The sequence below is a fragment of the Eptatretus burgeri genome, chromosome 6 (genome assembly GCF_056783735.1).
Source record: "Eptatretus burgeri isolate ZD-2024b chromosome 6, Ebu_testis_v1, whole genome shotgun sequence".
In the NCBI taxonomy this organism is placed as follows: Eukaryota; Metazoa; Chordata; class Myxini; order Myxiniformes; family Myxinidae; genus Eptatretus; species Eptatretus burgeri.
In genome coordinates this window covers 82,003,960-82,019,053 of record NC_140966.1, presented here as the reverse complement: position 1 = coordinate 82,019,053, position 15,094 = coordinate 82,003,960, and the positions used below count along the sequence as shown (strand labels likewise).

At 42.6% G+C, this 15,094-nt stretch overlaps 1 protein-coding gene across 1 annotated transcript in view; it reads left to right on the top strand.

Moving 5' to 3' along the window:
- Positions 1-14,652, top strand: part of LOC147025174 (uncharacterized) — an 80,246-nt gene extending 65,594 nt beyond the window's left edge. The window contains exon 4 of the mRNA XM_085885855.1: positions 10,478-14,652. Coding sequence (XP_085741981.1) covers positions 10,478-10,635 — 158 coding nt within the window. The 3' untranslated portion in view covers positions 10,636-14,652. The remainder of the gene's footprint in view (positions 1-10,477) is intronic.
- The last annotated feature ends 442 nt before the right edge of the window (positions 14,653-15,094 follow it).

Here is a 15,094-nt window from a genome sequence, read left to right as displayed (position 1 = left end):
TCTGTGACACATCCCATGACACCATTGACCAACCCATCCAGCATGTCAACGTTGTATGTCAGCATGACTCTTGAGCCTCTCGCCACTTCAAGTACTGTGTGCAAGCCACCAGTGTCACACCGTTTGTCAGATATTGATTTCACTTCTCTCAAGTCTATCAGACCGGTGCTGTCTTTTTGACCATCGATTGCGCGGATCTGAATTTTTTCTTTTCCTGCGCCGCAGTCTTCTCCAAATTTGTTTTTGTTCCAGGCATCAACATCTTTGTTCAAAGCAAACACGTGAAGTGCGTCACTTGGATGAGATTCATCGGCTACGTCTGACTCCCTGGACTTTAACATTTCCATGTCACTTTCAGTACACTCGTTTGTTCTCAAACGACAAAGGAGTTCAGCAAACTCTTGGTCATCTTTCTGCCTCATCACTTCGTTAAATTCATGCAGCATGAAATGATCTTTCCACAACGAACCATGCAAATTGCCAGTCGGATCTCTTGTTCGTGCGTAGATGTGTGGCTGACCAACAGGTGGAAGCTGGTAAAGGTCTCCAACAGCAAGGATGCAAACATTTCCAAACAACACAGAGTCGTCTACAACACCCTTGATCTCTGTCAAACGTTTGTGAATGTCAAGCAAGAAATTTGATCCAACCATGGATACCTCATCTATGATCAGCAGCTGTAGATTTGCAAGACTGGTTCTCAGCGTATTCCGTTTGTCCGGAGATAATGGCTCAGCCGCTGATCCATATTTTTTACCCGTAGCAACAAAGCACTATGAAGTGTCTGACCATTGATGTTAAACACAGCTACACCTGTAGGAGCTGTCAGCAGACTGTGGTATCTGTGGGGCTAATGGTATTTGACAGTGCGAGTAATTTCTGTGTATCAGACGGATCACATGCGATTTTCCGACGCCACCAGGACCACTGAGGAACACTCGATATGGTTCAATTTTCTGGCCAGATTTCATTGCTACAACAGCACGTTTGCATCAGTCCCTGTGAAACATGACGATTTCTCACTGTTTTTCGTTCAAACTTTGCATCATACGTTGGTAATCGGCAGTAGCAAGAATATTCTTGTCGCCTCTCTCTGAAGAGATCACAACATCATAAGATCCTCTCTGTCCAGTTCCAAGAAAAAGTTCTGCGTTTGCAACGAGATCTTCTGGTTCAAGCTCTGTGTCAGACACGTGCCCTTCATGTATGTCCTGGCGATTGGCATGCTCTGTTTCAGGTGCCAGCGCTGCCCAAACATGTTCTGGATGACCATCGTTTTGAATATCCAGATTTTCAGCTTCGGTTACTTCAGTGTACTTTGATTCATTTGCCCAAAGTTCCTCCCTTACATCTACGAATTGTTCTCTGTAAGATTCATAGCCACCAAGCAGATCAGTTTCTTCGTTTCTCCATGGAAAGTACAACATCAGTTTAGCCCAGCCGTAGTTCTCTGGAACTTTTTCTTCGATGTATTTCCTGAATCTGATGACTGCCTCATTTCTCCGCTTGTTCATGCTACCAGTTTCTTCTCCCAGTTTTATTGTCCTTGGATAGTTGTCTCGATCTCTGTTTTTATTTGAGTGTTGTCATCAAAGTCATCCAAGATTTTGGGCAACACATCTCCAGAACTATCAGCATTGTAGTTTGTTCTGTAATTTGCTGCGAACTCTGCCAAGCATAGATTTTCAAGCGAATTTGGCCTTGCTGCATACCGATCGATCATGTTTGTTTGAAATATGTCAGGATCATCATCGTCCTTCCCAAACAACTGTTCCTTTGTTTTCAAGACAGCAACTCTGTCACTTCGTGGATCAGTGTTTACGAATACCACAGTCCTGCTGAGCCTCTTCATTGGTATGGACAAAATTCGATACGTAGCTTCTTGTGCACAGAGTTCATGGTGATTCAGAAATACAGTTCCGACACGCTTCAACATCTTTTTGATGTCTCGATCTTCGTGCTCTTTGCAAGTTTGTTTCAACAACTCTCCCATGCCTTTTTCGTCTTTTTTCAGGTATGAAGCAACATACATAAAACAAGCGTACACGTCTAGTATATACTGAACATCGATATTTGCTTTCCATGCCTTCAGAATCATTCGATTGTACTGGTTCAGAGATTTGTCACGCGGCTGTCGTTGCAGAACAATTTCGGATCCTTTGTTGCAAACTGTGAGTGTGGCATTATACTCTTCTTGAGTGATTCCGGCTTGGGCACAGAGCTCGGGTATACTGATATCACTGGGAGTTTCTTCGTCTGTCAATTCTTTGTGAATCAAGCAAAGAACCTGATTTGCCTTTTCAATTATGTTTTTTTTCTGGTTTCTTGGTCTTCCGGTTCCTTTGCAATCAACGTTTTATCAGAGGGAGCACGTGGAAAGGAAAATCTGCAAGAACCTGTTCTTTTCTTGCAATACGAAGAGTGTTTATGTGTCTGGACCTTCTTTGTCAATTCCCTAAGTTCAGAGTCTTCTGGTGTAGCTGAAGTTGTATGGTTGTCGATGAATGTGCAAATTTCATCGTCTGTTTGTACGCCAACTTTGGGAGCATTCTTAACCCATAGCAGTGTGTGCATGTGGGGAACCTCTTGCCTGAAACTCGATTCGGATGACATGATCAACTATTTCTCCAAGTTGTTGTGCTTTGGATTTTAGTATGTCTTTGAAGAACAGCTGAAGTCTGTAGTCAAACTGTCTTGCTGCATTAACTGGGTTGCACCTCAACCACATTGATCTTTCTTCGAAGGACAGGTTTCTCACATCTTCGTCTGATAGAGTTGTACCATACTGTCGTGCGATTGTTTTAATCACATCGGGCCATTGCATATCAGCGGCAGAAAGAGTCAAAAACCATGTGGGCAAACAAAGCTGTTTGATCATTGCTAACACATCGTAAAACAGTCTCTGGAAGTACACTGGCGATCCTCTGATGTTTTGCATGATTTTATATGCTTGGTCAGTTTTCAATAGATTGTTCATATTGTTGCAAATTCGCACCCGCCGGCGTGCGATCGAATCGCGGCACATCGCCCACCGGACGGACAATTCTGTCGTGACCCTCTCGGACTAACGCTGGGAGCTAGTCACGGGTGGGCCTTTTGGCCTCGCCACGATCGTGCCAATCGGCCACCCGCGTGGGATAGGGTTGTTCGCCAAACTCGACCTACCTAAGTACCCACGCGGATGGTAAGCCGGGCGATCGCACCTCTCCGCAGGTCAACTCCGGACACGGGCCGCTTAAGCGGTCCGTTCCGTGCTATCGGGATAACCGAGTGGTGTTATCGTCGGCCTCGACGGTTCCGATTACTTATCGTGCGTATTAAGCCCACTACGAACCCTTTACGTGAAGCAAGATGGAGATTCAACAAAGGGAAGGACGCAGAGAAACGGGGAACAAGTTCACACAAGCACTTTATTCACACAGACACAGAGCACACATATACAGCCAACAGAATCAGAAATGCACATATATCGATTTAAAACAACAACAACAATGCAGAGCTACGACCGAATACGCGAGCACATGGCAACACTTAAAACAATACTACTTGAAGGAACGGCGCCACCCACAGACATTTACACCAAACCCCAAAAGGAAATGGAAGTGCGACTTCCCTGATCGCGTCGAGTTCTCCTTTTGCGACCGCAACTCCGAGCCCCTCCGGCGTGGTCTGCGAGGTCGTGCCACGTGTCGCTCGTGTGGTCCGCTCGACGGTACGGACGGGGTTTGTTCGGCGCTGTTTTCCACGCTCACGCACGGATCAAAGAAGCAAGGCAGGAACAACAAGCTCGCGACTCGAACCAGAAGACGACAATGAACCAGAAGACCAACATGAAGACCAACCCTTGACCAACCACTCCCGACCCACCACTCCCACACGGGGTCGCTTCCACACACGGGGGCGCACTCACACCTTGCACCACACACACAGGGGCGCACTCACACCTTGCACCGCACACACAGGGACAACCACACTGAGGATTTGTGCCACCCCAAGGGTTTCCGGGGCCTCTATACCCCCCAAGCTCTCGGTGCACCTGTCCACAGCACTCCTCCCCTTGACCTCGCAAAGCACGACCGAACCCACCTGGTCGTGAGTCGCCTCAAGGGAGCATAGCGGCTCCCTCCGTTCCTGAAGGAGGCTATCCAACTGCTCGCACCGGGTCCCTACACGTTCCGCGAGCTCACCCTCATCGTCCTCCACTAACTCAGTGTGTGTGTGTGCGTCTCTAACCCCGTCCAATTCATCCTCTATCAACCGTGTCTCTGCCAACTCAGTCACCTCTTCACCCATTACCTCCCTTGTCTCCACTATTTTTATTTCCTTTGTCGTCACCTCGTGTCTCATCTCACACGTTTCGGTCTCTCCATTTAATTTTTCCATCTCGGTCACCGTCACTTACGCACCGTGCCTCACTGACACATGCGGGGGCACTCACCCGCGGTGTTTCACTCACACACGGCGCGCTGGGAACACGCACCTCGGCACACTTGCCACCACACCACCCGCGAGGTCCGCCTTTTGTAGCGCGGGGCTCCGCCCTTCGCTCTGCCCCGTTTTCGGCCCCGCCTCCCTTCGAGCTTCTTGGAGAAGCCTCTCGAAGGGGGGCGTGACCTCTCGCTCCCCCTCCACCCCGCACCGTGCGGGGGCCGGGGCCGTCAGTCTTGGCTCAGAGCCAGGGAATCATTCCCCCACAATCAGACCCCTCCTCTACATGACCTTTGACCCCTGCATCGCCCCTCCTCCACACCGAGCGCGGAGAATTTTGACGGGAGAAACAGGCGGGAAAACCCCCGAGCATAGTTGTTGGTTTTTGTTTGTTCCCGGAGATCGTAACCGCACAGGGCCAACTGAATGGCGAGTGGCGAAGATGTGGTAGTGTAGATGGTGGAAGTGACGTGGTTGGCGCTGTGGTGGGGATGGCGTGGTTGTTGAGATGCTGTTTGTTTGAAATAAGAGATAGAACAGAAAAAAAATGGCTAACTCAAATCGTCGCAGCCCGGATGATCACATAAATGCCCTCTATACAACGGGTTTGGGCTAACTACACATGTAATTACAGAGATATCTCACCTACGGGACCTGAATGGTGGTTTGCGAATTTCCACAACCTTAACAATAGGTTCAACGTTCTTAAGAAGTCCTGAGGTTAGATTTTGACCTTGGAAGGCTTTGCTGGATGCTCTTCGGTACACGAAATGGTTTATGTCACTATGTACTTGGGCATTTTCCGTCGCATACTGTGCGCTGAGTAAGTACTCAATAGATTTGCCAAATCTCCCATCACAGTCCAACAGTGTCTGGTTGAAGTACCTTCTCGGAGTGATCTTTTGCGGCCTTTCGGCAGTCAAACCGTTCTTTCCATCCGGATATTTGTCAGGGTTGGACAGTTCTTCAACATTCTCAGAAAGCATTGCAATTGGTTTTTCACCTTCGGCAGGGGCAACACTAAATACCTTCGAAACACCCCTCATTTCAGGATTTTCATTCATCATGAGAGTTTCGAAAGGTAAACCACGAATGCTAGCCATTTCCTCTGAATATGCTGCATCTTCCGCCATTGTTTCGTCATCGGAATTTTCGCGAGATACTTCTTCCGGAATTTCTTTTGGATCTTGTTGTTCAATGTGATCATCTGCTACTGGTGTAAAAGTGTTGCTTTTACTCATTGGACAAGCTTGTGGTCTTGCTTCTGACGCTAATTTGGTGCCCGCCACATTGAACGAAGCTGTTTGCACTTGTTCAAGTGGAATTTCATTGATGTTTTTGTGTTCACTTTCAGTGACTTCATATCCACCAGGTTCTCTGTCATTCTGAGTTTCCGTCAGTGCGACATAATGAGCTTGAGCTACGAGTCCAAGATGAAATTCGTGGGAAACGTTGAGCCTGCTGACAACCTCAGTAACATCATTTGTTGTTGTTGCGTCAATCTGTATTCTTAAAGACAACATATCTGCCATTGCCTGCAGGGAAATGTGTTCGCCTCATTGTGTTCCATTTGCTAAACCTTCAATGCATCGGACCCATTCAATTTCTCTCTTAGTAGCTTCATCATCAATCAGAGCAATTGCACGGTCGCCTGCGTCTGGTTGTTCTGTGTTTGCATTTGTACGATCATCTGATTGTATTCGAGCACAAACAAAATCGCGGTAGTGTTCTGGGTATTGTTCCATATAGATGCCTAATTTCCTTCTCAACTCCGTTGCTGTCATTCGTAAATTGGTAATTCCTTCCAGTTGATAACACACTGAGGCGAACAAGCAATTGCCATCGTTTGCCACGTCAACAATTTTCATGTTTAGTCTGTTCGCAATTGTTTTCAGTGAGCCATAATAGCCAGTACCTGATGGAATAATTTCGAAGGTCATGTTTCTGTTATCCTGACTAACGTCCTGTTCATATTCACATTCGTTTTGGACTCTCGTTTTCCCACTATTTGTCACTTTGGCATTTGTTCGACTTTTTGATACGGTTGCCTATCTTTTTTTCCTTATTTTGTCTTTTGCTTGGCTTTTATCGCATGCTGGTCCTGTTTTTGTCCCAGGTCTCGTTGTGTCCTCTTTGTCAGTTTGCACTGGAATGTCTGGGTCTTGATCTGTCATTGCTTTCCACAAATCAGAATCATCTGAAGCGGCTTTCTCTGACCAATTCTCAAGCATTTTAATGGTGCTGTACAAAGGATTGTTTGTCTTCAAGTACTGCAAAGCATTCACCACTTTGTTGATATCGACGAAGTAGTAGTAGTAGTAGTGTTTTTTATATTCCCTTTTTCTCTTGAACTTCAGTGGGATTAATTGGCTTTCGCTGGGGAGTCTTGGCAAAACAGAGCACACTTGGTCAACATTTGATGGCACATTAATAGCGGGTCCGTGAATTCCATGTTGTTTTCCCCTTGGAAGACCAAGTAATTTCAAGAAAGGAATTCTCTGACAGAGCAGTCGTAACTCGAGTGCATTCAAATCTTTCATTTCCTTTGGTTGTGAAGCAAGATATATAAGTTATTCGCTTTGGTTTGGGCTGGCATTTTACCTCGTTTCAGGGTGAGGTGACAAGTGCGGCAAATCCACTCACAATCATTTTTGGATTTCAGTCGGTAGGAGATAACATCCTTGATCATCTTAGATGAACCCTTCGTGTACTTATCTTCATTCAGCTCTACAACTGTTGCCCTGTACATCATGCGATGACAGACTGAGCAAATGTAATCCGGTCCATCTTTGACATTGTTCTCGAAAGACTGAATTATTTGTTCTGGTAAGCTCGAATTGTGTTGTTCTCTTTTCATTCTAATCTTAAGCTTCATGGCATTTAAGCGGGTCACTTTTTTGACAGGTGTTTCATTTGCACGTTCATTTTTCACTGTCTTACGGACTTTCTTCAGTCGTTCTTGTTTTTCTTGTGCAGATTCCCATCTATTTTTATCTGTCACAGCCTTGAGAACTTTCTTTAGTCGTTTTTGTTTTTGTTGTGCAGATTCCCGTCTATTTTTATCTGTCACAGCCTTGAGGACTTTCTTCAATCGTTTTTGTTTTTCTTGTGCAGACTCCTGTTCATGTTTGCCTTTCACTGTCTTACGGACTTTCTTCAAGCGTTCTTCTTGTTCGATGAGAGATTCGTGTTTTCGACGTTCTGCCTTTGACTGCCGATTCATTCTCAATCGTTCTTCTTTTTTTCTGAGGAGACTCAAGTTTCCTATATTCTTTTGCTGCCTTCTTGACTTGTTCTCGCCGTCGTACTTTCTTTCTAATTTTTTTCGGTGCCGTTTGGTCCTTTTCAATCATTGCTTGATCTTCGATTACAACTCGCTTTTGTGTCTTTGTTTGGTTCTGACCAGTTAAGCTATCCTCAGATTCCATTCTTAATGTATCCACACTTTCGTCAGGTTTTCTTTTTCTTTCTTTTGTCACATTTTTGGGGGTCTTCGCTAGTTGAGTCGGCTTTCTTTGTACAATTGTTCCTCTTTTTCTTCATCCGAGGCATTTTCTTACTCAAGCTAAAAGCACGTTATGATGCGATTGTGTCAACGATTGCTGCGTCTAATTTTTTATGGTCAAAAATCTCGGACAAGATAGATTGCTGCGTGTTTTACTATTTCGATTCCAAACAGTATTCACACAATTTTATGGTTTTGCAAAGGACTTTTCAACTGCGATACGTCGTTTTAACTTCGGGTCGTTATGATAAAAGTCTGGCACCTGCAGATGTGCGCAATACGCGAGGAGTAAGTAATCAACGCAGGTCACTTGTATATCGTAATCTTGTCTGTGGTCTAAGATCCCAACAATTGGGAATGCAAATACTTGGGAATGGTCTTTCAACACTAATTTTATTTTGTTGAATTTTTATTTCACAATCATTCAACGATACAAACAAGACGCAACTGGCAATGTGAAACTACAGCCGTTATGATAATTTTTAGCAATGTTAAAGAGTAGCCGTTAGAATATAGCTATATTAAAGTAGGAGCCGTTATCATAAGATGTAGCAATGTTAAACTGGACCCAAAATGATAAGATCTTGAACGTTATGATAACATTGGTTTGATAAACAGGTATGTAAAATTGTACTAATATGATATTACAGCTCTAACGCCGCAGCAGTTCAAGTCTTGAGCAGCTTAACACGTTGTGATAATAGATACCGACGTGGTGATTTTCAGCAGCGTCACAAGTTAAGCAACAGCCATCTTCTTTGTTTCAATTTCATGTTTTTTCGATCTTTTCTTGGGATATAATCTTTGGGCCAATATCTTGATTCTTTGTTTTGAGCAGAGTTTTGGTCCAAGACCGCAACCCGAGAGTTTTTCTTTGGGTAGAGTTTTTTTTGGTACAAGACCGCAACCCGAGAGTTTTTCTTTGGGTAGAGTTTTGGTACAAGACTGCAACCCGAGTTTTTCTTTGGGTAGAGTTTTTTTTTTTGGTACAAGACCGCAACCCGAGAGTTTTTCTTTGGGTAGAGTTTTGGTACAAGACCGCAACCCGAGAGTTTTTCTTTGGGTAGAGTTTTGGTACAAGACTGCAACCCGAGAGTTTTTCTTTGGGTAGAGTTTTTTTTGGTACAAGACCGCAACCCGAGAGTTTTTCTTTGGGTAGAGTTTTGGTACAAGACCGCAACCCGAGAGTTTTTCTTTGGGTAGAGTTTTGGTACAAGACCGCAACCCGAGAGTCTTTCTTTGGGTAATGTTTTGATACAAGACCGCAACCTGAGAGTCTTTGGGTAGAGTTTTGGTACAAGACCGCAAACCGAGAGTCTTCTTTGGTGGGTTCTTAGGTCACACAAGCTCTCGTGGCACTTCGCTCTGCAATGAAAAAAAGAACAAAGCAGGATGAGCTCAAGGGAATACAGAACGAGACTTAAAGGCCAAATGGTCTTTGGGCATTTCCACTTTTTTAAGCCCTACGAAGGTGTGAAGATGCACATACTACCCCTTGCAATAGACAATAGCCAGACAGTCAAGATCCATATATGACCCCTTCAGGCATTCCAATATTTTCCCACCAGGTGGCCAGACAGATTCAAGATGCATATATTATCCCTTAAAGCCTCCCATATTGGAAGGTGAGTCCAAATTAGACTCCGTTTCACTCTTTGACGTACAATTTCAGAGATATTGGCAATGGTCGAAATTTCCGATCAAAATTCAATCACCTTATCATAGCCCATATCAATAGGCTTCAAGCCACTCACCCATTTGAGAAGCATGCAAAACTTCAAAACCAACCCGGCAGAAGAAACAAAAAGACCCGAAGTGTTGTCATAACTACTACATTTTGTAACTTCCAATTAATCACCTATTAAACAATAAACAATCACCAGATAATGTCCAAAATCAATAGGTCGCAAGCTATTCAACCATGTGAGAGGCATGCAAAGTTTCAGGTCAATATGTGAAGGCCTTCTTAAGATGTCTGGAAACGAATTTCCAATCAATCACCTATTGATCAATAATCAATCACCTAATTGGGTCCAAAATCAATGGGCCTCATGCCAATCACCCATGTAATGTGAGAGAAATGCAAAGTTTCAGGAAGATAAGTCAAGGTGTTCATAGATATTGTCCGTAAACAAATTTCCAATCAATCACCTATTGATCAATAATCAATCAATCAAACATGTCCAAAATCAATAGGCCTCACGCCAATCACATATTTGAGAAGCATGTAAAGTTTAAGGTGGATACGTCAAGGCGTTCATAAAATATTGTCCGTAAACAAATTTATGATCAATAATCAATCACCTTAACATGTCCAAAATCAAAAGGCCTCAAGCCATTCACATATGTGAGAGGCATGTAAAGTTTTAGGTCGATACGTGAAGGCGTTCTTAAGATATTGTCCGGAAAACATCCTGGCGGAAGAAAAAAAAAACACAAGGGCATTTTGAAGGGAAATGCCCTAATAAACGTTGAATTTTGGTCCATCTACATGTGTGTGAAAACTAAAGGCTCTAGTTGTCAAGCTTACTGTGTCGTCAACAGGTGACACCACAAGGCGAAATGGATATCGTCACAGATATCGTCCAGCAGCGAGCACAGCTGCGAAAAACACAAGAAGCGTTGAGAGGCAACACGGCGAGCACGAACAAAGCGGATCTCAACCTGAAATCCAAACAGGAATAGTTATTATTTTTTATTAAATTGCCATATTTCACCAAAATATTTAACAAGAAGATTTGATATTGACACCATTGTGCATCATACACCCGCACTGACCAAGGAAAACATCGGTTTGGATACCCTTGTTGTGTTTGTACTAGCACATGCCAAAGAGGAAGAACCAGTGCCAAGGGCATTGTGAATTACTGGTTGTAATATCACACCTTTGGGGTCAAGATCAAATTTGACCTGTGAATCACATGGGACCAACAAATATGGTTTTATAATAATGAAAAATAATTAAATATGTTCAGGATGCTATATTAATCAAGTTTTGACCAATATTGGGCATTTCACTTTAAGATCAATGTCAAATTGGACCCGTCGTATGGGAACACCAAATATGGTTTTATAACAGTCAACAATGCATACCCAAGCTCTAGATGCAATATTAAGCAAGCTGTATATCCCATTTTGGCCGTTTAACCATGATATTATGGGGTCAAAGTCAAATTTGACCTGACATATGGGACTTCCATATATGGCTTAATAAGTCATCAATGCATACCTCAGCTCTGGAAGCAATATTGGGGAAGTTATGACTTATTTTGGTCATTTCACCTGGACTTTTGCGATCAAGGTCAAATTTGACCCTTCGTGTAGGACCGCCATATGTATGTTTTTCTAATAGTCAACAGTCAATGCTTACCTAAGCTCTGGAGGTAATATTAAGCAAGATGCCGACGTAAAACTGGCCTCAACTGGCCGAAAATAGCCATTTTATGCACATGCCAAATCAGAAAATACCGATAAATTCAATTAGCACTATTTTAGGGGTTGGCAAAGGTGAATTAAGTGCATTATTCAAGCATTCTTTACAGCCGAACCGACAATCTAAGGTTTACAGCCGCAATTATGTATTCTTTTTTATGCGACATAAAACGAGAGGTTGTGCCTGCCTTGAAAAATACACACGCTGACAAAATATGGCATAGTTAATGGACCAGGCCCATATGTATAAACAAGCTTGGTTTTGTTACTTGTTTCCGGATCAAGCTAAGTGCACTTGCTCCATCATGGAGGTGGCGATAAAAGAAATTCATCGTCCTGGCATGCAGGATTTTAACCTTCCACAAAACTTAGACGAATGGTGCACACATCGCGTACTTTTGGCCCGCAATGTATTTTCAGGAAACCCTGCATGCACAATTTGTGGCAAAAACAGCAAAACTCTGCCAAACTGAACCGATAGAACATACTGGCACTACACCCATGATAGGGCCATAATAATTAATATGTATCTATTTGTCATTTGATTTTCAGTGACTCACTGACTGTTCGTGTGCGTTGGGGGAGGAGGGAGGGGGTCACCACGGAAATATTGCTCCCTGGTCTGTAGATCAGCATAATACGAATAAACATTCATCATAAAACAGTTCTCCATTTCGTTATTATCAAATATATGCCAATTTTTCCTTTTTTGACAGAAAATATTCCATGTGCTCTCACTGGAAACGAATCCAAGAATGACGATAAACACCGACTGCATAAATCCATGAAATGCCTCACACCTTGTCTTTGACGTTGCATGGTACAGTTTTCGCGCCCATCTAACTTAGTCACAATTGCACGACATTCAAGCGATCTTAGCGAAAAAAATTGTTAACCTCAGCTTAAAACATCTTAATTCATTATGAAAGCATGACTATAAAGCCTTCTTGTAAGGATCATTCTGATAGAGGTCAATGATTTCATATTTTTGCGAAAGCGTTTTTGTAGACCACCCCTCGCTTCCAAAGGATCCCTATGAAACCCAATGTTCGGGGCCATGAAAACATCAACATTGCACAGGAATACACAACTAAATTTAGTGAATCATTACTAATGTGCCTTTTGGATTGTTCACTGTTTTTCACCATTCTATCACCTTGATCCGAGTCTTTCGTTTATATACAATAGTGACATCTAAAAATTGTCACCATCTCAACGAACACTTGAAATACAAATCAAAATTTCAACGCCAGGCACAAATTTGGTTTTAAATACGGTAGCTGTTCTAATTGCCGTATTACTGGACAAAGAAGCACTTGAGCGCCAATCATGCGCCGAAAATGTCCTATTTAGTTTCAGTGTTTCATCCGATATGAAAGCTAAAAGTATGTTTTGTTCAGTTCGTGTATGAGCCAACTTGGATTTTATTCCTTGGTGATCTGCACCAATAGTTTTATGCAAACATCTTCTATGTATAAAAACCATGTAAAAGAACAACATTGAAATTCTTTTTACCAATTGTATCCGTTCAGTTCGAATAAAAGTCTCCCGCGTTCGTGAACTCAACTCATAAAGCTTACGTTACGTTCTGGAATAATCTTAATTTGACAAACAACCCCTACGTACTTGCTTGAAATGCGAATAATCGTAATTTTGTCGTCGTTGTTTTGAGATGTAAACAGATACTGAAAGCGGGCAAAACCGAAACCAAAGATACCGTACTGATGCATATATAAGCGCGCGCGCGCCTATATGCGAAAAAAAAAAGCGTTTTTAGTGCTTCAAAAAAACATAATTTGATCTCACATATTGGCGCATGCACCGATATTCGAATATAGGCGAACCACAAATTTCACATGGAGATGCACCTCAAATTTCACATAAAGGCGCACCTCAACACCCCTAAGTTTCCATTGGTTTTACATTACAATATGCTGGTATTTTGTTTTTACATTTATTACAATATGCTGATATATTTGGAATTTGATGTCTGCTGTTGAATGATTTGTTCATGTCCTGGATGAGAACTTCATCTTTGGAATAGAAGTATATATCCAAGGCAATTTCATGCCCACCAGCTTTCTTGGACGAGTAGATACAATCGTCAGCGGCAACGTATGCTAATATCTAAAACATGGACAGGACTGAAACGTTGTAGAATAATCGATGAACTGTTTGTCTATCATACTGTAGGTATCTTGTTCTCAGTGTTCTTCAGCCATCTCAAAACAAGTTTCAAGTTTTCTGCAGTAACATGTCCCGGACCATACAAGTTGGTGTCAAAGACGCCCACAGCATTGCGGTATTTCGTTTGCATGTCCGCCATTATATGCAAGCCAACTGGGAGCGAAGAGGCAGATGTCTTCTGCATACATGAATCCCCCTCACAGCACTCAGCGTGCAGCACTGCAACAGATAAAGTGCTCCATGTCATGTCAGCACTCTGTGTGTGAAAACTTGTGATGGTGTGGCAGGAAATGTTTGGGGTGCGCTTATACCCGAAAAAAATTTTGGGCGAGAAAATTTTGATGAGTCTCACATAAAAGCGCATGCACCTATATTCGAATGTAGGGGCATATGTGACGTCATTTGACAACGTTATGACGAAAAAACTGCATTTTTCATGTATACTGTATCGCTTAAGTTCACATAAGAAACTCTTGTTTAGGTCACTCTGTATCGCATAGTTCTCAATAGAAACTCTTGTGGGTTCACATATCGTTGTCTTATTGGAATACCTTTCATTGCACAGAAAGGTCAAAGGTCAAGGTCACTTTCTGATCAATTATAGAGGTCGACGAAACCGTTATTTTTTTTTAGTAATTTTAATCGGATCGTCTCCAAACTTCATGGAAATATAGCCTATGGTCTGGGGCTCAGTTTATTAGTTTTTGGTGGCGATCGGCCTTGACCTTCATGGATAGTGCCTGAGGTCGAAATATTTTGACTCAAGGTCAAATTTTGAAATCCTAGGAACCATATCGAGTAATATCTCATATGAATGGGTCTGATGAGTGTTTTTCAGATCTGTCAAATGTTTGACGCTATGACGTCATGACATTTTCATTTCATGAAAATTTTATTTTCTCCTTTCTCATCAAAATCTCTTGATAGTTCATGTATACGAGTCCTGGAGACATACTATCAACCACACTAAATTGTTAAGGTTAAGGTCAAGGTCAAAGGTCAAGGTCACAAAGGTCGATAATCAAGGTCAACGAAACCCTTAATTTTTAAGTAACGTTGATCGAAGGATCTCTAACCTTGGTGGATATATAAGGTGTGGTATGGCGCTCAGCTGATTAATTTTTGATGTTAATTGGCCTTGACCTTCAAGGTCAACTGAAAGGTCATTCTTTTTTAACCCTAAGGTCAAATTTTCAAGTTTCAGTTACCATATCCAGTAGTACCTCAAATTAAAGCCCTTAATGAGGGCTTTCTAAACATCCAACTATTTTGACGATGTGACGTCATCTGACGATGTTATGACGAAAAACTGCATTTTTCATGTATTTTGCATTGATTTAGTTCACATCAGAAACTCTTGTTTAGGTCACTCTGTATAGCAAAGTTCTCATTGGAAACTCGTGGGTTCATATATGGTTGTCTTTTTGGAATACTTTTCAGTGCACTTAATGGTCAAGGTCAAATGTCAAGATCACTTTGAAGTCAATTATGGAGTTCGATGAACCCCTTCTTTTTGAGTAATTTTCATCGAATCATCTCCAA